This window comes from Apteryx mantelli, chromosome 1, assembly GCF_036417845.1.
Source record: "Apteryx mantelli isolate bAptMan1 chromosome 1, bAptMan1.hap1, whole genome shotgun sequence".
Classification (NCBI taxonomy): Eukaryota; Metazoa; Chordata; class Aves; order Apterygiformes; family Apterygidae; genus Apteryx; species Apteryx mantelli.
Genome location: NC_089978.1, coordinates 205,401,699 through 205,429,103, shown reverse-complemented (window position 1 = coordinate 205,429,103; position 27,405 = coordinate 205,401,699). Strand labels below are relative to the sequence as shown.

General features: G+C 43.0%; 1 protein-coding gene across 1 annotated transcript in view; it reads right to left on the bottom strand.

Annotated features, from left to right (window-relative positions):
* CELSR1 (cadherin EGF LAG seven-pass G-type receptor 1) overlaps window positions 1-27,405 on the bottom strand; it is a 183,415-nt gene that overhangs the window by 36,042 nt on the left and 119,968 nt on the right. Inside the window, exons 6-18 of the mRNA XM_067315932.1 lie at window positions 16,901-17,058; window positions 15,622-15,785; window positions 14,000-14,125; window positions 9,912-10,078; window positions 9,299-9,484; window positions 8,853-8,966; window positions 8,265-8,439; window positions 7,412-7,553; window positions 5,444-5,564; window positions 3,957-4,140; window positions 3,044-3,145; window positions 1,121-1,215; window positions 127-336 (exon numbers count right to left, since the gene is read on the bottom strand). Of these exons, the coding sequence (XP_067172033.1) occupies window positions 127-336; window positions 1,121-1,215; window positions 3,044-3,145; window positions 3,957-4,140; window positions 5,444-5,564; window positions 7,412-7,553; window positions 8,265-8,439; window positions 8,853-8,966; window positions 9,299-9,484; window positions 9,912-10,078; window positions 14,000-14,125; window positions 15,622-15,785; window positions 16,901-17,058 (1,944 nt within the window). The remainder of the gene's footprint in view (window positions 1-126; window positions 337-1,120; window positions 1,216-3,043; window positions 3,146-3,956; window positions 4,141-5,443; window positions 5,565-7,411; window positions 7,554-8,264; window positions 8,440-8,852; window positions 8,967-9,298; window positions 9,485-9,911; window positions 10,079-13,999; window positions 14,126-15,621; window positions 15,786-16,900; window positions 17,059-27,405) is intronic.

The window sequence follows — 27,405 nt, the reverse complement described above, 5'->3', positions numbered from 1 at the left end:
AGCAATCATGTCAAATTTACTCCATCTTGTTTGAAGACAAATTCAATTATCAATTCCCATACAAGCATCTAAGCAGTACTGTAAAACTCAACACAAGCTCAAGCCAGTACACAGTTTCTCTCTTACTTCATTGAATTCCACGTCCCTGGTGGCAGCCAGGTCAAACCCTTGCTGCCGGCTCTCATACTGCAGGACCCTGATCATCATCTGGTAAGCCGTCCTCACGTCATTCCCGTACAAGCTCCTTGTGTACTTGGTGGCATTCTGCAGCACTTTCACAATCCGTATAGTTTTGTCTCCATCCAGTTTGGTCTCATTGCGGTATAGCTTTTCATTCTGAAATGGAGACAAGAACGAAGAAAAAAACCAGGGGTCTTAAACACAAAAATAATGTAATTTTTTTCATTGTAGTTACAAAGGCATTCTTCATCATCTAGGGAATTTTGGCACAAAGGAGTCATTTGATACAAATGTAGTTTCTCTTGAGAAATGGTGGATAGGACAATGCAATGCAAAACATGACTGAGAGCCAGAAAAGCATGGGGTTGCGATGGGAAATGTAGGATTCAAAGACTCGGTCAAGAGATGGAGTGTGGAGACATCAAACTGCAGAATGAACTCATGATCATTTATAAACTGAAGTGAAAAGCTGTATGAGATATTATGCAGGTAAATATTAACATTATGTCCTTCAGTAGTGTTGAAACAAATTAAGCAATAGATGAACAATTAGCAACAGGGTAACACAAGAAAAGCAAGAAATTCTTTCTTAAATTCAAGAGAAAATTACAGCAAATCATCAGGAAAGAGCACTGTGCTAGATTATCATCTATATAAATCAACACTGTCTATATGAAGTCAATGAAAACATGACAAATCATACCAAAAGCAGATTTGGATTAAAGTGTCAATAGTCACTGGATGCTACATTGCATACTTCAAAATTTGGTCACTGGATAAGGAGTTATAAATACATTCTTACCAGACTTCACTAGATCTGAGAAATTATACGTCTGGGGATTTTGCTGTGTTCCAAATGTGTCCATTATATGCAAATACTAGAGGGTCCTGACAGGCTAATCAGACTCTGGGGTACTAAATACAAGAAAATACAGCTTACCATGGTTTTCAGATCCACAAAAGTGGTGGTGGTACAGTTAAAAAGCTCGGGAGGCAGCCAGCCCTTCTCATTGTTACAGTGTCGAACTGCATTCCCTGGAGGAAACAAAGCATTAACAAAAAACAATCTTCTGAATTGTTCTGAATAAATTTTCATAGAATTCTACTTTCAAACTCCTTGGAGAACTGCACATATCTCACTTTCCAAACTGGTATTCCTGTCTGAGGAAACTTAAGAGTTTACTGATATTCCTGAGCCATTTTCTCCAAGCTCTAGAGAAAGGGAGGCAAGCTTCAGACCTGCCTGACCACTTTTAGCCTTGCTGCCCTCACATCTGCTAATGAATTCAGCAATTTATTTTTACCAAATATGAGAAAGATTGTGCACTTCCTAAATGTTTATGAAAACATACTCTGCTCAGATTTGGGTGCAATAAAGGAAGTTTATGTAGGAAGATCTCCAAGATACACGCTATCTTCATGTCAAAACCTTTAAGCACTTTAAACACATCTTAGCACACAGCACCTGGTGAACGCTTCAGTCAACACACAGAATTTCCTTTTGCTAATTGTGAAGGGATTGTAAGCAGCTTATTATTCAATTGAATCTATTATTTTGTACTATTTGTCAAATCATTTTTATAAATGATTCTTGGCTGTGGATCCTTCATAGTGAATTACAAATAACAAATTCTAAGTTTGCACTAAGTTTAACTTTGATTGGACACATTGCAGGTGTCTAAGTAATTTAATTATTAATGTCTAAATAATAGAATTATAATTAATAGAATAATATCTAATTATATTATTTCTCTTCCCTGACAGGCGAATACAATTAAGCCTCAGGTTCCTAACTTGAATATTCATTATTATAAAGCTTACTTTGAATGTTCTGTAAAATTCACTTGAAGTGTGCAATTTCTATAAGTATCTTTGCCTGATAGACTGTTTGCTAGAAAAGACACTGGGGTCAATCACAAAAACAGTGCACGTTTAGCGAGAAAAGTTATATTAATTCAGCTTCATACTGTTTAACAAGGTAAATGCTCATTTATTAAAAAAAAAAACCAAACAATTCAATCCCCTAAAATCTTTAGAACTAGAGCTTGTTTGACTATGAACCTTCTGCACACCTACAGTCAGTGACATACCCCCGGTAATATTTGCAAAAGTTACATAATCAGTTATAATTCATTGAACCTGAACAGTGCTAACAGCAGATAAGAGTTACCAGGCCTAGAACTGAGACAGAGGTTTCATTTCCCACAGCACAGTCTTCACAAAAGATTGTAAACACTGTTTGCAAATCTGCTTTGGTATTCTGTGAGATAAACATTATCAGACATTCATAAAAAACTAGATTGTCATTCCCTTGCAGTACAAAACGACTCACATGCTTGATAAAATATGTTTTTCAGCAATCTGAATGATGGTGTAAAGAAAAAATATTTGGTGGAAAAATATGAGTTCTGTTGTAACTCTTAGCTTTATTAGCTAGTAATGCCAGTAAAGCAATCATCACATAAATGGTTTTCTTCATTTTATCTTTGCCCAGAGGAGTTATAGTGCCAAAGATCATGCAGAAGCCATTAGAAACTAAAAGTTACATGTATAAGAATTGCTTGATAAATAGAAAACAGAAAAATTGACTGTGAAAATACAGATTCAGACTTTCTGTTCTTTATATGTATTTATGTATGTGCTGCACTTTTGCATTTACTTTTTGCTACTATTCCAAATGTGCTTTAACAGTTCTTGAGTTTCACTAAGTGAACTTTTCATCCTGCGACTCGCATAAGCTATGCTGTAATCTCTACACTTAATGAATCAACGCCTTACCCTATGTACACATTTTTTTTGCTCTTTTTTTTTCTCCTCACAGGCATGTAGATAGAATTGTTAATGTTTTACCCAGGGAACTTACCCACTGATCCCTTAGGACATGGCACGGCAGCTGGCTGGCCAAACTTGGTCTGTGGCCACCAAATACCAGCCTCGAAAGCTTTGGGACACCCATTATAAATTACTGAAAGCAGAAAAAGAAATGATGCAATTTTTTTGACAAGATAAAATCACAGAGCAACAATGAGGAGATATTTACATCCGCCAAAAGGACCTTCCAAGTCAAGTCAGGACATCTGCTCCCTGCAATGCCTTCCAAACTGCAGCCCATCAGCTGCTCCTTTTCAACCATGACATCAGACGGGTACAGGCAAAGGAAAGCTTGGGATGATTAGGGGACTCTGGATTTTATATCTGCTTATCTCTGTCTGCTCCTTTATTGGGTTGCTCCTTTGTGTCACCCACACGCAGTTGTGAGATGACTGCTACCAAAGCTTTGTGCTGATCAGAGAAGGGTGGTGGGAGGAAAGGCAGAACTGGTTTGCGGTGACTGGTGGCGGGACCGGCAGAGGGCACTCGGCGTGTGGCATGGCCTCCACGGGCAGAAGGCGCAAGGGCTGTTACCGATCCCTTCAGTTGTGGCACAGTAATGCAATACTGCACCGGCAGATGAACTCACGTTTCTAGCAAAATCAGGATCAGCATGTTTTGCTCTCCCCCGTCCAACTCCTTAGGTAACTGTATTTCTATTTGATGAAATTACGTGAAATATTATTATTTTTCTCAATCCTTGTGAGTCACGTTGGCACAGATTTAGGGGGGTGGTGGGTTAAGGCTACTGCAGCTCCCGTTAGAGCCACCCTGCCTGGCTCACGTGTATCCCATGACACATTTGCAAACCCATCGCCTCGCGCTCCCCTGTCTCTGCATTGGCAATGGCTCCAGTCTGATAACTACACTCCAACGGATCAGCAGTAGTGCTGGACGGGAAGTACCTTCACAGCCCTTGGTGGTAACCTCAGCAAAAGGGTTGTCACAGCGGTTGCACTGCCGCCCTATCACTCCAGGTTTGCAAGGACACTGTCCTGTCTCCATGTCGCAGGTGCGCGTGTGGGAGCCGGAGGGGAAGCAGTCACACGGATAGCAGGTGTCACTGCTCTGGGGCTTGTAGTAATTTGCCTAGAAAAACAGAAAGGATAGGCACAAGGTATTTTGCTTTTATTCCAGGTTTCCTGTGTTTCTGAAGTCCCACTTCAGCAGCATGTGCATCAGAAAAGACTTTCCAGTTACCCAGACAGTACGCTGCTGGCTACTTCAGCAGAGCACAGGGTAATAATTACACTACTATTAAGAAAACTATTATTACTATTAAGAAAAATAATAGTTATGAGAAGTGTGTTCTGCTACTGTGACTTGCAACAGCCCAGGCGATCAGGCAATGCAGAGGCAGGAATTGCACTGCTGCCCTGTGCCGTGGGCACCAGGATTCAGACCGCCGTTTGCAGGTTGGCCGAGAGCCTGGCCCATGTTATTCATCGTGTGCTCACTGCCGGTGCCCAACAAATGCATTCTTGGAGCATTTGTGGTTTTCTCTGCCTTGCAATGCTACTCTTCTAGGGCATGAACAAACTAATAAGAAAACTTCCTGCACTGTCCATTTATGCTTTATGTACAGGGTGGAGAGAAAACAGTAATCACGTATTGAAATCACATCTTTAAATGCTTTTGATCCGAGGCCTTACGTGGTTACACAAGACAATGGTGTTGGCAGTCCATTGACTCAATGCAATGTAGCTGTTGCTGTGTGTCCTGCTGTCATTTAGGAAAGACATACTGGGCCAGATTCACTGCCACCAGTTTAAACAGGCACAATTGCTCTATCATTCAAATCTATTGCAAAACCTATCGTAAAAACTCCATTGTAAAAGCTGGGGGAGGAAGCCATCTCCCATCCTGGGTCTACCTTCTGGCCCTACGTGTCTGCTGCTAACTCCTCTTAAACTCGACAGAGCTGTCTCTGAGGAAAGCGTTTTACCTCTCAAATTCAGCTCAATCATCTCCTAAGCAGCAAGGCCTTTTGCTGGCCCACTGCACAGAAGAGAGTTTCACCCAGTGGGACTGAGCCATTTCATGGCTATTACTCACTTGTGATATAACAAAATAATCACCAGCATTCCTCTGCTCGCAGGGCTGACCTCCCCCAATAAATTGGGCTGTATTCAGAGAGATCAGAATCCAGGCTTTCTCCGTTTCTCAGTTTTCTCAATTTTGCTTTCCAAATGCAAATAAGATAAGAGCTGCACAGTATGATTTTGTGAAGGGTAGGGCCAGCAAAATGTTTTAGGTAAAGATTAACTATATCATGAACATACATGATGCAAAGCTGTGTGTACTTTGTTTCAGATATTCAGTTGTACTTATTACTGATACAGTTGTTTTTTAACCTAGAGAAATTTTGACTTGACAGGTTTCTTTTGCTTACCTTGCAATGGCATTCTCCATTAGTCTTATTGCAATCGGGATCAAACCCCTTACTAGTCTCACAATTACAGGGACCACAAATGGGATTTCCCCACCAGCCTCTGGGACAAGGCAAGTCAATCCTATAAAAGAAAATCACATTGAAATCCCATTTTAAGCTTACCCTTAAAAGGTGGGAAAAAAAGGGCTTAGGGCCAAATCTGAGTTCCAGAGTGACGGCTGGGCACTGCCAGGGCAGGCTGCGGAGCTCGTGCGGGAGTGTGCTAGCAGTTAAACAGCATGGACGACTGCAGGAAGGGGCTGAGCCTGTGCCTTGGATCTGTTTACCTACTGTCATAGACGTAACCGAGGGGTACAGTTCCACAGCACTTTAAACCTAAAAGACAGCTGCTGCAGTGCTGCCACCCCCCTCCCTGTGGGCCCATACGGTCCTGTCCTACCCCTGCTGCTGGTATCGGCGCTTGTCCAGCCTCAGGGCGCACTAGCTTGGGGTGCCAAACTGGCTGCAAGCTGACACAATGAAGAAAAGTCACTATTTTTAGCCAATCTGGCTTTCTCAACCAGCTCACCACAGGGCCAGAAAAGCATTGTCACAAGGGAGGGGGAAGAAATGTGTGGCTGAGGACATGGAGGAAAAAACTGTGGCAGCTTGTATGCAGAGTAGTTGAAAATACCACACACCTCTGTAGGCTGCATAAAATACTTCAAAGGAGCATACGCTGGTACTGCCGCTGAAAGCAGCAGTCTTACCTGCCTCCTACCCTCGGCCGCTGTTCCTGCCCCATGGAGCAGCAGCACAACTATTCATAGGCTGCGCGTTAACCCAAAAGCCGACCTTGCTGGAAGATAACCCTTGTTTTTGCTGGGTTCTTTCTCTTCTGGGCAAGTTTCTGAGCTGGTTCCGCTCACAGCTGCCGCAGCCCTTGTGCTGGCAATGACAGCTCTGGGGAGAGGCCAGGCCGCACAGGTCTCCCTAGCTGGAAGCGTTCACCAGGCGATAGCCTGAAGGTTGGCACTCCCAAGCCCGTGATTTGCAATAATGCACCAAGGAATCTCCTCTCTGCTTATGGAAAGAAAAGCTGCTTGCTGCCATCTCAAAGGCCATGATGAATTCTGCTTATGGTAATTGCATGGTTTGTATTTCTATCCTTTATAATACAGAAAAGACAACGCTGCACTTGACATGATGTCAGCAGATAAGGACAAGGGACAACCTCTCCACATTGCTAAACCAGAGGAATGAAAGATGAATCCGGCAACATCACGGTCAATATTTGCAGGCCAATATAACAAAAGGTGGAGAAAGTGGCTTGCAGTTTTCAAAGGGAAGGAAACATCACATTCCTAAATGGACAGACAAATGTGCTTTATTTGCACATCATAAGTGGCCCGTATTACAGTAAGTCAAAATGCTCTCTCAGGAATAAGAGGAGGTTGGTTGCTGAATGCTGAGACTAGGAAGCTTGTGATGAGGGAATCGGCAGGCTTCCACCACACAACAGGACTTAGACCTCCTAGGCTGCCCAGAAGGGGTGTTTTTTTGCCAGCCCAGGAAGTGGACCCAACCTGCAAAGCCATTTTTTCTGGGCAGGCCACCTAAATGGGTGCATTGCTCTGTGTGTGTGCTGGGGGAACTGAAAGAGAGGGGCAAAGCAAGCTCAGGCCAGGTCTGCCAAAACGCACAGGTCAGATGCAATGCTGTGTAAACAGAGCCTTACTGGCTGAGTCCCTGAACTGCTGATGAAGGGAAGTGGCCTGTGAGTATACGGAAATTCACCAGTCATGGTCTACGGGAAGAAAGCTCAGGAGCGCCCAAGGGCAGGAGGCCTGCAAATATCAACTACTATGAACCTCAAATAATGCCAGGGAAGATAACTAAAGCAGGAAAAGAAAGAGGGGGAACTGCTGCCTTTGGAGAAGAGGTACCTGGAAGGATCAAGAAACCAAAGAATAAAAACCATTCCCTTACTTGCTCTCGCAGTACTGTCCGTAATAGCTTTGTCCACACTCACAGGTGTACCCATGGGATGAGCTAGGTTTGTGCACGCACGTGGAGACATGCTCACATGGGTTCAGGTTACACACATCAACACAGTCTCTCCCAAAGTACCCTGGGGAGACAAGGTCATAAAATTACAGAAACCACTGTAATTTATGATTTGCATTTCTCCAAAAGACCATCTATTTTAAGCTTATGCACTAATAACACATCTTCAATAATCAGTAGATTCCCCCTGAGATACTGTCAAAAAGAAGGTACTCTTTTTCCTCTCAGCCAAAAAGATAGTGAGCTGTTCTTTTTGACAGTCTGTTAACATGCTTGGGGCACCCTTGGGTCATCAGTTCCCAGTTTTATATTCGAGGCATGTGTTACAGAGAGTTTTGTATTCTCTCCCTGTGTGTATGGGAGGTGACTATGCTGGGTGCTGACAGCGTGGGCTGGGTACATGCACTGAAACAGAGAAAACATTCAAAGCATCTCTATTAGGATGCAGGGTGTGAGACAGAAATTGAACAGCAGGAAAGACTGGGAAAGAAAGGAAAAAGAAAAAAGAAAAAAAGGAAAAAAGGGGGAGGTGTATAAAAAAAGTCCTTTGAAACAGAGACTGTTTTTCTGTTTGAATGTTAAGTTGCCTAGAACAACTGATCTTTAGTCTACGATTGCAGTTTCTAGGGTGCTACAGTAAGACAGAGAAAGAAAACACCAACTGGAAGAGGAAGAAGAAGGATCAGAAGAGCAGCAGCCACATGCTTTGCAAAGTAATGCCAAGGAGATGTGACTGCAGCTCCTGGATCAATGCGTGTGGCGGTCGCTGTGTTACCTGGGTCGCAGACACAGGAGTAGCTGTCCCAGTCGTCACTGCAGTAGCTGTGCTGAGGACACGGGTTGGAGTCACAAGGGTTATCCACTTCACAGCCCTCCTTTACATTGATCTTGATAGCCTGTTTCATGTTGAGTGTAGCCACATTTGTAGATGTCTCTCCCATTCTTACACCCTGGTTACAAAAGACAAGGTTTTTTTTTTAATTTAGAGTATTACTGTTTCTTTTAGGATATGGTATTATATATCTCACTAACTCCATTAATCTGTGAGGTCACACTCAAAGATATGAGCCAAAAAACTCCATTAATCTGTGAGGTCACACTCAAAGATATGAGTCAAAACCAGATTTTTTTCAAATGCTGGTCTTTGATCAAAGCACAGAAGCAGAAGAAAAAGGCTGTTCCCCTACAAGATTAGATTCGTACTTGGGAAAGTGCATGAACTTTACTATTTTGATTCTTAGATATTTTGATGGAGGAAACAAAAATGTTTGAGGATGGATGAAAAGGGAAAAAAACCCACATGACTTCATATGGGTATTTTCTTATAAGTTCAAAGTTAGCTACTACAGTTCTCACTTCATACCTGCATACAGCCATAAAATCCCTGCTGAACTGAGACTTGGTCTCCAGAGACACCTCCCACAATGATGCTTTTCATTTTCAGTCCAGGCAGTTGATTTCCAATCTGCACAGTGCTCTGTTGAAGAGAAGGACAGTAGGTAAGGGACGTGATCATCCTCTGCAACACAGACAGCAACTTTCTGCAGTGATGGAGTCAAGCAGTAGCTGACAGCAGACTAAAGAAAAATGATCAAAGCAGTCAGGAGCTAGACATCTGAATGTCACCTTTTACAGACTTGTTCTGAAGGTATTTTTTTATTAGGCTTAATAAAATAATGGGACTTCATTAGGCACAAGTTATGATAGAACATGGCTCACAGCATAAGTATTTTTCCACAATTCTTTAATATACTTTCTCCTGAAAATATTTCTGTAGTGCTTAATGGCAAAATTATGATGCTGCCTCACCTGGTACATCCCGTAGTCCAAGGACATGACAGCCAGGTACTTGATGTCTTTACCATCCTTAGCACTCTTTAGCTCTATTAATAAATGATGCCATTCCCCGTCACTGACTCGCGATTGGGTCATCTTCAAACTAGCAACTTGGTTCAGGCCACTGTACACTTCAAACTGCACGTAGTTGTTCAGTATCTGTTGAAAAAAATATCATGTCTATTTTTTGCTGCATATTTGTTTAGGGGGCAAGATAACAGCGCTTCCTAAACAAATCCCAAAGGAAAAAATAAAAAATGAAACAATAGAAATAACTTCTATAACTTTGGACATTCTGTTTCTAACTTATCCCACCAAGGATAAAAAAAGGCAATAAAAAGACACATTTTTCTCATTTATAGCAATGCACACTCATACCTTTGTTTAAAAAAATCAGCTCACATCAAAACATCTGAATTTTAGAATGATCAAAAGTCAAATTCTGAAGAAATCATTTGTATATACTGATGCACGTTCTGCTGGGTGGACTAATCAGATATGTAGTTTGATATGTGGATCACACTGGTATGGGAGAGGGGGAGGGGAGAGAATTTCTTTTCTAAGCAAAAAAGGCCACATTTTTTACCTGAATGTTGATCTTGGATGCAGTTCCAGCATTAGCTTGCATTAACATGCCATTGACTTTCCGGGTCCTAAACATAAGCCCAATGTACCATGGCACAGAGATGGTTATATCGAGGTCACTCCAAATGATAATGCTTTCCCCACTGAACCGCTGAGGAGAAGGCATTACTGTAAATCAAAAGACAAGAGAGAAACACTTTATATCCTTTGAGGCAAAGGTTAAGAGGAGGAACAACACTGCATTGGAGGCATGATGCAAGGTAACTACTCCCTCTTCCACTGAGCTGTTTTTCATTTACTACAGGGTAAGATCTGGCCCAGGGGAGTTACTGGGAAGCAGCTGAAAATACTATAAATTCACAACCTCCCTTGGTTTGTAGTAGCTTGTCTCTGGGCCCACCTACACTCCAAGGCAACACTTCCACAGTGCTACTGTATTACCCAAATGAGAGATATTCCTAGAAAGCTAAATTCAGTATCTCTACTGATATAATTTTGATGATGAGTGAGTGGACAAAGCAGGAAGCATGAGGGTAATACTTGCTACAGACATTTTCAACATATCTTTGATTACCTGGTTCTAATTAACAGATTAAACAGAAGAAATGGATCTGAGCCTACAGGAAATATTAATTCATTTCCAATACTCCAGGGCCAGGTCATTCAGCTGTGTGAGCTACACAGTCTTTTCATAGGGAGAAAGCTCTTGTGGAATTACCCAAATCCTCTCCCTTAAACGTCTAGAGCTGAGTGCTGCAGCAGTGCCCTCATCTCTCATCTTGCCCAAAAACAGCTCCTACAGGAAGACGCTGATGACAGCCTTCAATGAAAAGCACTTTACTCATGCAAAGCATGGATACATCTGCCCTGCAGGCCGTTAAAGCAGCTATCCCAGGTAGCACAAGCAGATGGGCTATGGCACCATGGATTAGTTTATCCCACTGAGAGGAAGCATAAATCAGACCTTGGGAGCTCTGTGCTACTCGCAGCACCCAGCTGGCTCACACGCCTCCACCCCATCCTGGGGTGTATTCCCCGTCCTGGGAATAACCGCCACAGATCTGCACCCAGCGATACACCTTGTCATGCCCTAAGTCCGGCTGGATGGTGATAGGCTTGACAGCCTCCTTCCCCTTCCACCCCACAGTAAAATATCTGGTAGCTCTTCTGGATGTTTTGTAGAAGAGATCATGCAAATGTAAATGTATTATTTTAAAATGACAAGCTCTTAGAAAAAAGTAGAGTGACAACATTATTGCAGAACATGAAGTCAGGTTGATGTGAAATGGCATTTTTTGGAGAAAAAAAAGAAAACAAAACTGTGTTATGTCTGCTTTGCTGGTCTCTAAAAGGGAAAAGGGGGGTTGTGAAGGAGCACAGAGGGCAGGAGGACAGTGTTGTCCACAAGCCCTTTATCTCCCTATTTGCGAGAAGCAATTTAAAACGGTTTTGCCTCCCTACACAGATGCCTCTAGCTCAAAGCGTGAGTCCAGCGCTTGAGCTCCAGCTCTCTGGGCCGGCAGGCACAGCTCCTCACCCGCACTGCGCCCCGTGGACGTAAAAGTCGGGCACGACTGCTTCTTCCTTCTGCTCTGGGCATGCAGAAAGCAGCCCTCTCCTCCCTCTTCTGCCCTGTCAAAAATGCCTCAGCTCCCAGCTGCTCTGCCAGTGGTTGCTAGATGGTTGCTAGACCGTTGCTGAGTGTTTCCAGTGTGCAGAGCTGAGAGGCTCCCGCCTGCTGGGGCTGGGAACGCGGGGTGCAGGGATGTCCACCCGCCTCCCGGAGGCCTGGCTGGGCACAGCTCCCCTCCCCTCCCCAAAGATGGGAACGATTTTTGCAGAAGGTACTCTGTAAATGCACAGCATAAAATAAGCACTTTTTCTGAAGAGCTGGCAATCAAAAAAAGTGGCCGCCTTAACCCGCCACAGCCATTGCTCTCCGAGAGACTGAAGCAGGTCCAGCACTGCTAAAGCAGAAACGCATCAGCCAATCACTCCTACACAAGAATGCAAATATTTTAGCTACAACTTTTTTAAAAATAGCTGCCTAATGATAGCTAATACTATTAGGTTCATTAGACATATCTCAGCACTCAGATAAACAGTCTGAATGTCAGGAGTACTGTGTGTCGATGATCCCTCCTGACTTTAACTTCAGGCTCCTGAAATCTTTGGTCACATTTCAGAAAAATTCCTTATTTTGGGGGGGCTTGTGATTTTTTTATTGGGGACATTTTGCACCACAAATATAATCAAAGAAACAAGTGGACTGCTGGCCACAAATCCTGAAAAAAAATTAATAAATTGAAACTTTAGCAAGAATAAATATTTACATAATAACAAAGAAAATGCTCAAGTCTCACTGCACTTAGGGTATGGGAGAACTCTGAAGCTGGGGGACAGTAATGCTGCGATTGCTGTGAACTGTATTGCTCTAACCAAAACTGAGTATCAAATGGTGCCTAAAAGACACTCCTGAAGTGATTTTTTAAATCCCCAAATTGATGCTTTGGCATTTAGTTTGGGATAAGAAAAAGATGAATAGAAAAGACGTTTGACTGAATTTTGAAATTCCTATTCTAAACTAAGAGAAAGACATAGGAAATAATATTTGTACATGACAACACTACTCCCCATTTACTCCAGTACAGTTCACATCAGAGTCAGGCCCTGGCATCCTCTCAGGAGACATCAGCATGGGCTTTGTACCAGCGAGGACAACAGAGAGGTGCTACACAACTCATGAAGAAAACACAAGAACTTCATCAACAAAGATATTTGACATGAGGCACGTGGAAGAATAAGATTTTCATACGAACTTGGAGAGCTCAAAATACTTGAGGAACTGCCACAGAAAGTAGGTACCTCGCTAGTGGCAGTAATGGTAGCTCTGGGCTTTGTGATAGGTGGGACACAGGAGGCCTCCACCATCCTTTCTCTCTCAACCTCCTACCGCAGACCATTATTTCCTAAACCAGAAACCTAACTGCATGCTCTGCCTGTATCCCTCTTTTCCTAAGCTGTTTCTAAAAAGGCAAGGTGAGAACAATTGCCGCCACCTACATCTTGCCCAGGCAGAGGTATACCATGCTGAAGTGGTTTGCATACCAGCCGTGGTGTGCGCACCATGGTTTGGAAACCTCAAGATTAGGACTGCCTTTCCAGGGTCCGCATCCTGCTGAGGGTAATCAAGAATGTCTGATGTGGGGTAGAAATATCAAAAGAACAAAATTATTGCTCATACTGCAAACTATTCCGGGCTAAGCATCATGGGGGGATAATGGAAATGAAGACATGCCACATTTGCATCTGAGCAAGTGAGGCCAGAATTTGGCCTTCCGAGTCTTGGAAAGCTACACAAGTTTAAGCAGGATGTCCTTCTGGGAAGCTTCCAGCACAATGTGACTACAAATGAGCAACCCACAACCAGATGTGGTGAAGCCACCTTACAGTGGGCACCAGGAGCTGCAGCAGCTCTGAACCCATGGATCCCCCAATGCAGACTCTTCCTCGCTTCCTCGGAAAGGAACTAACTATGAGTCTTTCATTCCCTATAAAACACACCTGCTGCTTTTTCCTCATCCTTCAATAATGAGGTTTTACACATATATGCACATTGTATTCAATCAAAGAAAAACCCAATAAAATTGAAAGTGCTCTTACTCAGCAGAGACTGCCTTCTCACCAGGAAAGTGGTGATTAAAAATGCACATTCACCCCTGGTTTGAGTCAAAGCCCAATAAAGTCAGCGGGATTCTTTCCACTGTTTTAAAGGGGCTTAGGACCAGGCATTTTTACTATAAACAAATTACTAAATACTGCCAAGCTCTGTGGAACTACTTTGCTAACGCAAGTAAATCAGTAAAAGCTGTTACTATTAATCACAGTAAGTCAGATATCATATTTACTATATAGGTGATCTCACAATTACTTCAAATATACATATTATTTCAAATATATATGGACTTTTAGTCTTAGTTGTAATCTTCTATTATCTATCCCCTAAGCATCAGAGTTTGGCATATATGTTAATGGTTATTAATGAAATGTGCACATGTGACTACGCATGAAGAGGTTTGTGCATCCTACCTTGCTCACAGTTTTTCCCTCCGTACCGTATGGGACACTCACAGATGTAAGTATTCCACTTATTCACACATGTGCCTCCATTCTGGCACCAGTTAGTTTCACAGTAGTTCCTCTGCGCTGCACAGCCTGGAAGTCAGGAAAATAGTTACGTGAAACCACTCGATACTTGTGTAGGTGGGCACAGCAGCTGCATCACACCATGGCATCCTAGACTATTGCATGGCTTTAACAAAAAAAAGGCTCTGAATGACTGTATCTGAGTTTCTGTCAAAGACAAGACACTTAATCATTATAGCTTTTCTTTTTTTAATACCCTTGAAGTAGGTGAAGCAAAAAGTGGATGGTAGAAGTTTCCATGAGCTCAACAAATGTCAAATTCATACAGAAAAATCTATCAAAGGCTATTAAATACAGTCACTAGGCTGTAAATCTTTGGGGACTAAGAGAAAATTTTGAGGAAATACCATTGCATGCTCGTCCTGTTTTCATACTCTTCCCTTGGCGCCCACAGCTGGCCACGGCAGGAGATAGCCATATGGACCAGTGTTGTGACTCAGAACCACTGTTCTCAAGTTAATCTCACATAACCAAGACACTACCCAGGGAAAGCCAATATGTACTGTCACACGAGTGTAACACTAGTATAAGCTGCGGTGTTAAAACATATAGAACACCCTTCCAAATGAGGGATAAAAATCTATCCTGAAAAAATGCTTCTTTTGTCATGCTTTTCCTGCTATCTATTTTCATAAAGTAAAACCTTGTGTTTAACTAATATTAGAGACAAAACTGTTAATAAAAAAGCCTCAAGACAAAAGAGAACTTGAAGTTAGCGTTGCAACTCCCTTCTTAATCCATGATCAATGGAATACATCTAAAAGAGCTGCAATTTAGGTATTACAGAAGGAAGGGACTTGCCATTCCTCCATTAAGTGCCAGTTTTATGATGATGAGAGCATTTTGTGCATCAGAGCTCATCACAGGCAGGGATCCAGGCACAGAAACCAGACTAGAAACTCCTACAGGCTGCTTCATGAAGCAAGTTTCAGATTCAAAAGACTGAAGAATTTGATTTAAAGGATAAACATAATTGATGAAAAGTCATTAAAATCATTTCCTTTTTCATAAACTAATCCCATCAGTTCTCAGAGCAAAGCGACATTTAACAGGTAATTTTTTAAAAAAAGAGGAAAAGCTCATTCTGGGGTAAATTCTCTGTGCAAATTCCTGGGTGAAATTTGCAGGAATGCAGAAGGTCTAAACAAGCCCTGAAGTGCCACTTTATGCTGTAAGGGTGCACCGTGCCGTGGGCCGTTGTGTGCGTCCTTGGCACAGGCGCTGATTACACCTTGCTCAAATGCGTGGGCAGCCGGCCCGGGTGCAGTCGTGCTGTGACGGGGCAGGAGCATGGTGTCTGGCAGCACCCTCTCCCCTGCTGCGTGGCCTGGAGCAAGCACATGGCACAAAGGGGACCAACGGGAGTTACTGGGGCCCTTGCAGATTCCTTGGTCCCCTGGTGTTTCTCATCGTGCCTTCTCCTTTGAAATCTTAAATCGTTATACACACTAATATATGGCAGAGTGCTTTTTCTTGTTGACTTTTGAAGACATAGCAACTCCTACCTGGCAGAGTGCCGTTGTTGGCTATGAAACTGGCCATGTCAATTGGCTTGCTGTCAACAGAAAGGTTCCTCATACAGCCTATAAACTGTCTGTTGTGCACAGGGAAATCTTCAGGCAAGTTTGGGACACCACCAAGGAGCAGAGGGCCAGTCAGGTCCAAAGATCTAAAGAAACAAAGAAACGGTCACAATTTTGGGGTTATAGTTTTGTTTTGTTTTTTTTACCTTGCTCTTTCCCAAAAGTACATTTGAGATGTTTAATTTACTGATATTGCCACACACCTCCTTACTACTAGATCTGCTTTTTCAGGGCTTGTAATCAAAGAACTTTCCAGTAAAACAACCAATCTCAGTGACATTACAAAAAAATCATAACCTGTAACTTAGGAGCTGTCATACACATATGGGAATCCAACGATCCATCTCTGACAGTGGTCACTATCAGAGGAAGAAAATGAAAATTATGAGACAATGTGCAGCTGTGGGACACTTCTGATTCCAGTTCCCAGGGGTTAGTTTATACTCTGCAGTATAAACTCTTCAACCAGAAGGGTTGAGATGCCATAGATTTTGATTTTGATACAGTGACCTCATTATTTTAAAATGTCCAACCCTTTTTTAATCTTCTGAAGAGCTTAGTCTTAATAACATTTGGTCAGTTTGAATTAGCCCTAATTTTTATGATGTTCCCCTTGCAATTTTAGAACACTATGTGCATCTCAATGGCCTTTCTGTCATCAGTCATTATTTTATATCTTTACCATGTTGCTTGCAATCCATCTTCTCTGTAAACTAAGTAGTACTAAACTTTCAGCCTTTCCTCACAGGAAACTCTTTTTCCCTAGGTAGTGATTTTCACTGACCTTTTATGTACCTCCTTTATTTCTATGTCCTTTTAAGATAGGAGTATTAACTCAAAAGACAGCAGTAACAAGCTGTTCAGCCATCCCCGTAAAAGTCTATTTGTCCTTCTCTCTACATTTTCATACTAAGTAGATACTTTTTTGGAGCCAGCTACACTGATCTTCAGGTCTTTTTCTTGCATTTTACAAGTAATTTAGGCACATGTCTGTATAGGAGAAGATCAGTGCATTCCTCCCACTGTGCTAACTCTTGCAGTTGCCTCCACCAAATTTTGTCTACTAAATTAAAACTTGTCACTTTTTCTTGGTAAATTGTATCTCTTTTTCTAGCCTAATCTGCCTAGTGGTTAATCACATATTGTTGATTCTCCCCTGAAATAAGAGAATGAGTGGAAAATGCATACAGGAAATCCTTACTTTTTTGAGCCAGTCTGAGTCCCTTGGGCAGCACATGTGTAGTTGCCAATAAGACTCCCGAAGCGCACAGCCACCGCCGTGTCACAGTCATCCACGGTTACAACGGCCACCTTCTCCCCCGAAGGCCCGTGGGGAATTCCTAATCGTCCAATGTTGGGCTTCAAGAAATAAATGACACATCATATAATGCTATACACATACACTATTTGAATGCTGCTACAGACAGCTAAACAACATAGTTCTTCTTACCCCTGGAAGGGGACTAAAATAGGATGTGCAAACACGAAAGCATTAAGTTAAGTTGACCTAAGACAGGCTGGCAAGAAGAAACCAAATGGGTGACTCTAAAGGGTGTTCACACCCAATTCAGTACACAGCACGGCCAGAAGTGACTGATGGTTCCTTTCCACTGCTGAACCACTGCCGAACCACTTTGGCCTGAATCACTTCAAACACGTGTTTTCCTAGTTCTGCACAGTGAACTCTAATGAATTGTGTTCATCTTGCAAATCTTCATCTCAAGTGAGTGAACTTACTTGAATTTTAGCATTGCTTTTGTCCAAAGACAGGAAAACGTAAAACGATGTAATACCACAACTGAGGCTAGAGGCTTAAACCCAAGTTTTCCCTGAACAGGGTACTCTGTCCGAGCCCCCAGTGAGGACTGCAGGCTCCAGAAAAGGCTGCAACACAAGGTCCCCTGATGACTGGGAGGGAGCTGAGGCCAAGCCTGCGCACGCCCTTTGCGAGTGCCTCCTGGGTACGGGATGGGAGCATGGAAATGCGCTGCCTACAGCTCAGCCAGCTGAGACCCCAGCGTTTCCAGTCACGGGGTGAGAGAGATCAACGGCCTGGGGAGCCGGCAATCAGGAATAAAGGTTGGAGTCGAGCTCACTCGCTTGCTTGGCAGCCGTGATCCAGCACTGCGGACCAATAGGGTGGGTGGTGCATGGAGGGAAGCGTCTGTAGAGCCAGCAAGAAACGCTCAGGCTAGCCCTGATCTCTGATCCACTCAGAGGGTAGGAAACTCCTCCCCACTGACCCACAAACTGCCCTGGTGAATGTGGGCCACGAAACTGGAATTATCACACTGAACTCCATACTTCTGCCCTTACTGAAATTCTCCTAATTGCTCGTCTGTGAGGAGTCATTATCTCCACTTTTAAAAACTAAAGAAAACTGGGGAAATTAAGCGATTCCAACAGTGACGAAAGCCCACAGAACTACCAGGGTTTGGACCCTAAACACCAAATCCTCGCGCCTTCACCCCAAACACGTCCTTCATTGCTGCACGGCTCCATTAACTCCCTTAAGAGAGTTTCGTGCAATTTACCCACGCGTGACTGGCCGCTGACCGCACCTGCTGCACCAAAGCTGCAGATTGCAACGGAACATTGTTTTTCATGCTCAGTGTTTGCAGAGAGCTACAGAGTCCTAATCCACTACCCACATGGGATCTCCGTGAACTTTATTTGTAAAGGAGAAGTGATGAGCTAAACCCCTCTCGCTTTGCTGCCGTTCCACTGAGGGCACGGGGATGCCTCCCAGGAGCGACGGGACTGGGCTCTGACCCAGACACGCAGCATAATTTGGAAGCCAAGAGATGCTTTTATGATTCATCGATCAACAATAGTTGTAGCCATACGAAGACGGAAGACGACTGGGCATCACACCGAAGTTTGCTGTACGCTCACTTTGAAATGAGGATTGCTCAACTGCAAACTGAAATTCGTATTTGTACAGCAAACAAGGAAGCAGTGTGGGATAAAAGCCTATTCTCACTGCTTCAGTTGTACACACAGAAATATGCAAAAATGCTTAAAGTCAGTTTCATCATCTGCACAGAGATACAGATTTATTTATATAGGTAATTATCCCAATGTATAAAAAACAATTTTAAAAGATGTTTCCTGGTGTCAGTTCCAGTTGGAAAGTACTTTCCATTTCCTCTACCAAAAACTAATGTGATCACATACTTTGGCAGTTACGCAATATAAGGTTTTGACCTCTGCTAAGTGATATTAATGAAGATTTTATTTTTCCTATACTCCCTCGACTTTATAACTGCCTAGCTTGGAAAAGGCAGGAAACATACATAATTGCAATGCTGAAAATGGTGTCATATGCAATGCTGAAAATGTTAGTAAGCAGCTTTTCAAAGTCCATAGAAAATTAACCAGCCAAGAGGCAGACCTTCCCTTCCAAAACTAAAATGTTTATATTCTGGGTGCTACTTCTATTCATTTGGAGGAATGATTTGATTAATGTTTATGTTCCCTCGCTTCACTGAAATAATCTATTTACTGCATGGGAAGGGTGACAAAGGACGGGTATTTATCCTCTTAGCAGGGGGTATCTGCCCTGTGTTAGTCAAGACTGCAACCTGATGAGACTCATCAGTTTGCAGCTGCTCCTTCACAGTCAAATAACTGCAGCAGCAAAAGCTTCTGCCCCCTCCACCCCCTTCTATTTAACACAGAAATTGCAAAGTTTTTCTCTAGATGTTGACTGGCCATTGCAACCCAGACCTCTGGCACCTCTTTAGCTCAGGTGACCAGTTAGGATCATAAGCGGATAAAGAAGAAATGGGATATTCATGTGAATGAAAATATACCTATACTCAGTTCAAACTATACTCAGTACAAATGTGGTGATTTTCTGATAGTATCAGCAGGCCCATTTTATGTAACAGGCTTTTTCCCAAAATGGAAGGATATGTTGCTGGGAAAGGACAGGGAGATTCTCTGAGTTCATGTGACAAGGACCTTTTTTTTCTCTTATATGTGGCAAGTACTACACCACTCATCTTCTCAGCACCTAGCTTAGGGAATATTTTATAACTGAAGTAATCTGAACAAAAATAAAAGACTGGAATGGAGGGAGCTTAAGTTAGGAGTTCCTTCAGAACTGAATCATGAAACTGATTTATTTAATATTTTAATTAATATTAAATACCATTTGCTGGTAAAACGGAGAGTATTTAGAGTATCATGCATCAAAAAAAAAAAAAAAAGAATCACTTAGATATGTGTGTCCCAGAAAAAGAATTAATCATATGTCATGAAACTTGGGGTCCAGTGACAAAAACTTCTGTTGCAGGTCATCAGCTATACATGACGAAAAAGAAGAAAGAATTAACTGGATTAATTGGCTACAAGAAAATTATGGACCATGGTGTGACTGAAGTGTAAGAAAGGCAATACAACAATACAACAGTGGGTTTTTGGGAAGATGGGTATGAGCGAATTTTTATGAATTAAATAGGATATTGGCATTTGAAGTATTGTGGATGATTTTGATTTCACTTATTAAAGATGAATTCAAATTACAAGAGATGCACAGAACTGCAGCCAGGGCAATACCTGGCTTACCTAAGCTTACAAGCTTACCTTATCAAACACACAAAAAGGACTTGGTATGTTTAGCTTATCAAAGTAAAGGCTGAGGAAGAGTTTGCAAATAAGAGTTTATTATTGCAGTGGACACCTTAGTACCAGAACAAATGAGTATAAAATGCTTGTGAGTAATGTAGGCTAGAAATCACCAGGTGATGCCCACCCACCAGAGGGGTCATCTTTGACAAAGCAGCAGAGGCAAAAACTGTACAAAAGAACTTCATCAGTTTGTGATAGGGATTATAGGAGCTGGTGTTAGCAGAGGACTGGCCTTGATGACCCTGTCCTATGTTCCTAAGAAAATAAAATAACAGTAAGTGGTACTTGGAAAACACACATGAAAGTAAATTGCCAACGCTAAATGAAAACAGAAACCTTTACACTTCAGGCATGATCTTGGCTTCTGCGGAATACCACTGGAGCAGGACTGATCCCTAACAGAAGGAACAGCTAATACACAGCAGCATTAATTCACACCATTATTTTCTGGAAATATGTTCAAGGAGTTAGAGCCAGACTTTCAGCTGGGTACTTAGCAGTGCTTTCTGCCTGTCAGACTCATCTCCCGACACACCATGCTACCTGAAAGCCAAGTTTCATTAGCTGTGACAGTTCTGCATTCACAAGTAAAAGTTCAATGTGGTGTATAGGAATTTACCAGCAGGACCCCCATTAATGGCAGTGCAAGTCATGTAACTGAGCTCCTGCTCATGGAGCTGAAAATTTACCTTGCACTGCCTAACCCTAAAGACTGCCTTTTTACTTAGTGCCTGTCCAGAAAAAGGTTGGGATTCAAACTTCAAAGACCACATGCTGTAAAAGTGAGTAATAAGAAGAGTTACAAACAGTACAAGAAAGAGAGCTTGGTCTCCCTTAAACAAACTAGGAATAAAATGGATTCATTCTGGACTCAAAAAAAAATTGGGTCTTGCAGAGTATTGCCACCATCATATAATACTTTCTTCAAACATTTTCTTTATCCTATATCCAAGTAGGTTGTACTGACATTTATGTTTGCTTGCTATAGTTGACTACAGATTCGCTTGGAGAAGAGAAAGAATGTGACTCATGAACTGTATGTGAAATGTATATGAAACTATGTGAAAGCAGAAGCCAGGCATTTCTTGTTCCCTTTGCAAATTGACACATCCTGTTTTGTGGGGCATAGCACTCCTCTTTCGCCTACCTTTCTCCCCATCTCTAAAATGAGATGAACCATATTTATGTTCCTCAAATAATGGCAATTAGTACATGCAATTGTACAGAATGCCACAAAACTTGACTTTGTCTCTCCAAGCTTTCATGAAGGAGATTAGTGGTTCTGTTTTACGGTGGACAATCTCAAATTTTGTGTCTAACCCATGGCATTCCCCATTGCACAGACAGAGGCACAGGCAGATTAAAGGTGATTACAGGAATGACAGTCTCCCAGGATGTCTTTTGAAAACTGCATCTTTCTTCCAGACCAGAGCAAAGTTAACAGTGAGATGTCCCACACTCATCTAGTGTCCTCGGTTGTGACCTGGAAAAACTATCTTTTCAAACTGCAAAGGTGAATTTACCTTCTTCTGGCTGCTGACATGGTCACAGGCCACCTATCATGATTTTCTCTGGTTGCAGTTGACAGTGGAGTGAAAGAACGGCACCTCAAAGGTGCTTCCCTACAAATGCCAAATCTGATTCTAGTGAAATCCAAGTATGGAGCAATGAATTGTTTTGATTCCTCCCCACAATTTCAACAGAAACGAACACGTGTATATTCTCACAGGTGCCTATAAAATGCTAAGAAGTTCATCTGCTAACATCCATTTTATAAATGGAGACCAGACAGAGGAGAGAAGGTCATCAAAACACATCTGTTTATAGTTTGCAATCTACTGTGCAAATCTACTGTTTGCAGACCTACTGTTCCCATTCCACTTAAAACATTAGACACAGATATTCTGAGGCATCTCAGCTTCATTTGGATCCTCTGTTTTCTTACAGCAAACATTTAAACTGCTGGTGCCCACACAGTTAGCTATTAAAGATACAGATGGTCTAATGATGCATCATGAATGGAAAAGACATACAGATTGGCAGATAATGAAAGCTCTCTCTTATATACTTAATGGTCATATTTTTGCTTTATAAAAAATACTTTTTTCAAAAGTCATGATGCAAACCTGATGGACAGGCAAAGTACATTAAGCAAATAATCCAATGTTTGGTAGGCTTAATTTGAATTAAACCAGGCTAGATACTGTACATTAAGGACAGTATTACAAAGTGCAAATGTTTGTTTAGTCAATCAGCCACAGTGATGAGATCTGGATCTCTGGATGTCGCCCTTTTTACTTAATCCACAAGTTCATGTGGCTTTTCCAAAGGTCCCACAAACATCTCCTCTGCCAGGAACACCTTTTACCAAATTCTAAGTTCAATTTTCTTATAAAAATGGCCATTTGATTTTTCCCAAAGATCAAAAGAGAGTGTGTTTTATTTCATGAATATTAAAATATAAAATATGCTCTACTCCCCAACCAGAAGTGCTGCTATGACTATTCCAGGCTGTTTTAGGCACCTCTTTGTGTCTTTTGAAGCAGCTGACAATATGGGAGATGACGTAGCAGCGAACTGTAAATATGGCTAATAGTTTGAGAACATAAAATGGGAACCTTTGAAAATGAGACACAACAGATCCAGTTATGTTTGGCATGAGGAGACCTGTTTTATTCAGGGGACAGATAATGTTGCATACTATAAACATAGTCTTTGCTTAGCTCACCACACACATAAAAAAAATCTATTTTAGAAAGTTGGTCTTTCATCAAAATGCTTTGTGTGTCCCGGATTAATATGCACAGCTTGGCTTGTTTGTCTTCATAATAAGTGCAAATCTGTAAAAAGAAAAGCCATCCTGAAGCCAGCGCCAGCCTTTTTCAACGTTTCCAACAGTTTGCTTACCGGACAATAAGTTACCCTTCTGTTTTTGTTAATCAGTAGCTAATGATTTATTGACTGTTTCGCGTGGTTAAAGGTTAAAAAGAATCTGTTTCCCAGTTATTTTTAAAACAAAACAGCATTCTCCTGCACTCATTGGCTCAGCCCCCACCTCCCCAAAGTCGGGGGCAGCCAGTGCAAAATGCAGCATGTTCGAATCCTCCAGGCCTCGCTGCTTCCTAATGCTTGCAGCTCCGGCACAAGGCAGGGAAAACGGAGCGAGGGGTGGTGTGTCCCGCCGGGGTGTGGGGTGTCGCGGGGTGTCGCGGGGCACCTCCTGCGCGCCCGGGCTCCCTCCGCTCGTTAGGCAGCCCGCCAGCCTCCCGCGCCTCCTTCGTTAACCTGCTGCCTCGGCGCAACTATCTAACATGCAGAAAGGGAAGAAAGCCTCTGATTCCCAGGCAACACTTCACTGCTTCAGTGGTCAAAAAAGCTCATTAACTCCCAGCCGGGGCTGCCCGCTCGTTGGACCCAGCAGCCAGAGTCCAAGCCCGGCAAGGGAAATAAATAAATAAGCAGGAAACAACAAGGGTGGCTGGGAGAAAGCGCGGCGTTTGCAATTCAGGGGGAAGAAATTAGTAAATGCCAGAGAAGCTTAATGCCATGATATGAATTTGTAGACAGTTTTGATCAACCGGGAAACTGGAAATTGGGTCAGATTAAGACAAACCATTACGGTTAATTTCTGCTTTGTAAAATTTCCCCCTACAGATTTCCAGAGCACCTTTAAAATAATACAGTGTGAAGAACGGAGAATCCTTCACACGCTCCCACCGGATACCTCCTGATTAGTCAGCAGGGGAAGGCAGGACAAATATTTCACATAAAATCCTCAGTCCTTTGATGTAGGTACCCCCTTTATTCCCTGAATATGCTAATGACATTTCTTTATACAAACTTGGCTGGAGCTGCAGAGAAACATGAGAGCCTGTAACATTGAAAAGGAAAACAAAAAGCTTCCCATCACTGAGTCAAAAATGCAAATCCAGAGAAGCCATCAGACCAGTTCCTTTTCCTAGACAAACCCACTGAAACGCTGATAGTCTCGGGTTCATCAGCCAGAAGCCAGGTTGGGCCAGGACATTGAGCAAGTTCTACTAGACTGATTTGCTATCTCCTTCACAGCTGCATCCAGAGGCTGAACTTTGATATTCAAAGCAGGAGGCTTTCGACAGTTAGGTGACAGGGCGGCGCAGATGGCACTGCCCTCGGAGGTGCTGCACTCCTGTCACCAGGCCACGACGTCGCGAGAGATGCGATGCCTCGTGGCCAGCCTGCGGAAAGCCACGAGCGCACACGAACAGCACCCAAAGTGCACCTTCCTTCCACGCTGACCAACCAGGTATCTTCACAACTATCATGCAGCTCTTGCAAAGGCCATATGCTTGGATTTGACTAATACTGGCAAAGCCAGCCGCAGTATTGACAGGAAGAACAGGATTTTCTTGCCTGCAATGGCAATTTTATTCTCAAATTTGTACTACCAGGTGCCTCTCTGCTCTTTGCTGATGAGTCAGCGACACAGTCAGAAGCAGCCGTTTTTGCTGCGAGACCATGCCCACTCCTCTCGGACAACATCCAGCTTTCCGGGTCCGAGACACCAAGCACCACACTTGCTTTGCTCCTGCAAATTACCTTGTCTGCCTTCTCCAGCTCCTTCCCTCCCCGCTGTACCGCCTCCATGGCAGGGCCTCCTGCTGCCTGCCCCTCTCCTGCTCTCCAACCCTGCTCTTACGCCCTTGTCCTGCCTCCCTTCCCTCCTCCTCCTCCTCCTCCTTTGTGCACTCTCTTCTCATAGTTCAGCAATACCTTCTCCGTTCACCTTTTGTCCCTAGGTACCTGCCAAAAATACCACTCCCAAATACTTTCAGCCTTCTATAAATAGCGTATGTTTTACAGCTTAATTTTGCATCCAAGGCTTGAACATTATTGCTGTCAGAGTCCAAGTAATACCCAGAAATGTGTACAATGTGACACACTTCTTCACACCAAGCGGCTCGCTCCCTTTGGACTAGTCCCATTTTCTTCTCTGGTGGCACCTTGGCAAGTGAACTGCTGCCCAGTGTGACTGAAGGGGAGACAACGGGGCCTTTAAAAGCCAGGGAAACCTCCCTTCCTCTGCTCCGTGGGCTGCTCCTCTGGCTGTGGCTGGGTCTTTGCTTGGGTCCCCCCTGTCACACAAATATTCCTGCATGATCAGGTGCAGCTGCGGTAGCTGCAAAGTGCTGCTTCCCCTCACTCTACGGACAGATGCAAAATACCTGAAAAGCTCTCTGTGAATCAGTGAGTTACTGTAGATTTACTGTGTGATTAAACTGAGATAACAGCGCACTTCAAAGTACTTGCACCAAATTCCTGAGGAGCCATTTCAATGACTCTGCTAGAAACAGTGTGCCACACTCAATCAGTGTTTCACCCCGTCTAAAATAGAATAGAGGGGGGAAATACTCTTTTGCAACCAAGAAAAGGACAAGGGTATTTTTTGGAAAAAGAACATACCTGCTTTGAAACAAAAGAACACAAAAAATAGTGATAGTCAGATGTGAGAAATGGTTGTCATTATAGGTGTAGCTCTGTAACAACAGGGACCCAAATCTGTAGCTACGCAGACATGTCTTGTGTTTATAAGAACAAATGTTCACCTGCCATTAATGTGGGGAAAAGACCAGCATCAGGAATCACAGCAAGAAAGTAATGCAATGCCATAGCCTCAGTGAAACCAGAACTGAGCATGTGTCACTAACTGCCAGTGCCACCTCATGGCACTTGTTACCTATCGCCCCATGTTCTCCATCGACTCAAACAACGCTGCCTTTGCAGGCCACTGCATCACCCTACATGGGGCACAACCTTGAAGCACACTCTTCAAGGCTGTACTATGATAAAATGACCATTCACACTCTGCCAATTCTATTGTAGCTCCCTCGAATCTTTTTTGCCTTCAAAGACAGAGGAGCTGAAAAACACCATTTTGGGAACTGTCATGATGCTCCACTAAACCTCAGGGGAATTTTGCAGTGTGGAGGTGTTAAACAGCTGGAGTTAACCCAGGCTCAGGGGGTATCACCTTGTGCCAGTTCCCCTGAGAGCTGGGGCAGGGGCCATCTGCAGACCAGAAAACCCAAAGCTGCAAGCTGCTACAGCCCACAAGCCTTGAAGTGCCAATAGTGTAAGAGAGAAGCATAGGCACACAAGTTAAGTATTTAAATTCTGGCCCATTTGCTGAAGTGACAACAGTGAGTGCTGAGCACCTTTTACAAGGATGAGGTTTCCAGCCCTCTCTGAGGAGAAGAGTAGGAGTTTGGCTTGGTTTCAACTTCAAACCGTGGTCCATAACATCATTTGCTAAGTGAAAACCTGGGGATTATTTCTGAAAGGTTGTTGTTCTCATTTGCATATGAAATGAACACCATAACATCAATTATTTTCAGGTGTTGTTTGCAAATTCTGCAGCAGTAATACCGCAAAAAGCACACAGAGGAGAGAAAGATATTAAACCATTCTGCACTTGCTTGGCCAACTTCTTCCCTAGCAGTGTAACAAATTTCCTAAAGCTGTTAAAGATAGCTGAGCAATTCAGGGCTTTGGAGCAGGATACACTTTGCATTTCAATGACCTCTAAATGACTTTCACTGCTTTACACTTTCATTTCCTGAGACACAGATTTAGAGGCGAGTTATTTGTTATTCTGTGTCAAGCCAATGGAATGTCACTCTACAGCCAGATCCTGATTTCCTTTCTCAGATATCAATCACTTTTCACTTACCCCTTACCAGAAAAAAAAAAACAACCAGCCAACCTACTAATTGAAATCTGCATGAATAAATATTGGTGAAATTGCAGGAAACTGTTTTAAAGACCAGGTTTGTACGTGCCTGTTCTGCAAGGAAAGACCAGCTGCCTCCATTGCACCCATTAAATCCTGCAGGGCTCTATAACCATGTCAGAGCAGGACCAGAACAAAAAGGCAAATACTAGCCAGCCTGCCCTTTGAAGATTTTCAGATGTTAGGAGCGTAGGGATGGTTGTCACAGGTCAGACCAAAGGCCCACCAAGGCAGCAACAGAGGCATGTGTAGTGTGAAAGGACAAGGCAGACATACAGCAGTACGTCTCCTGCCCTCCTCAC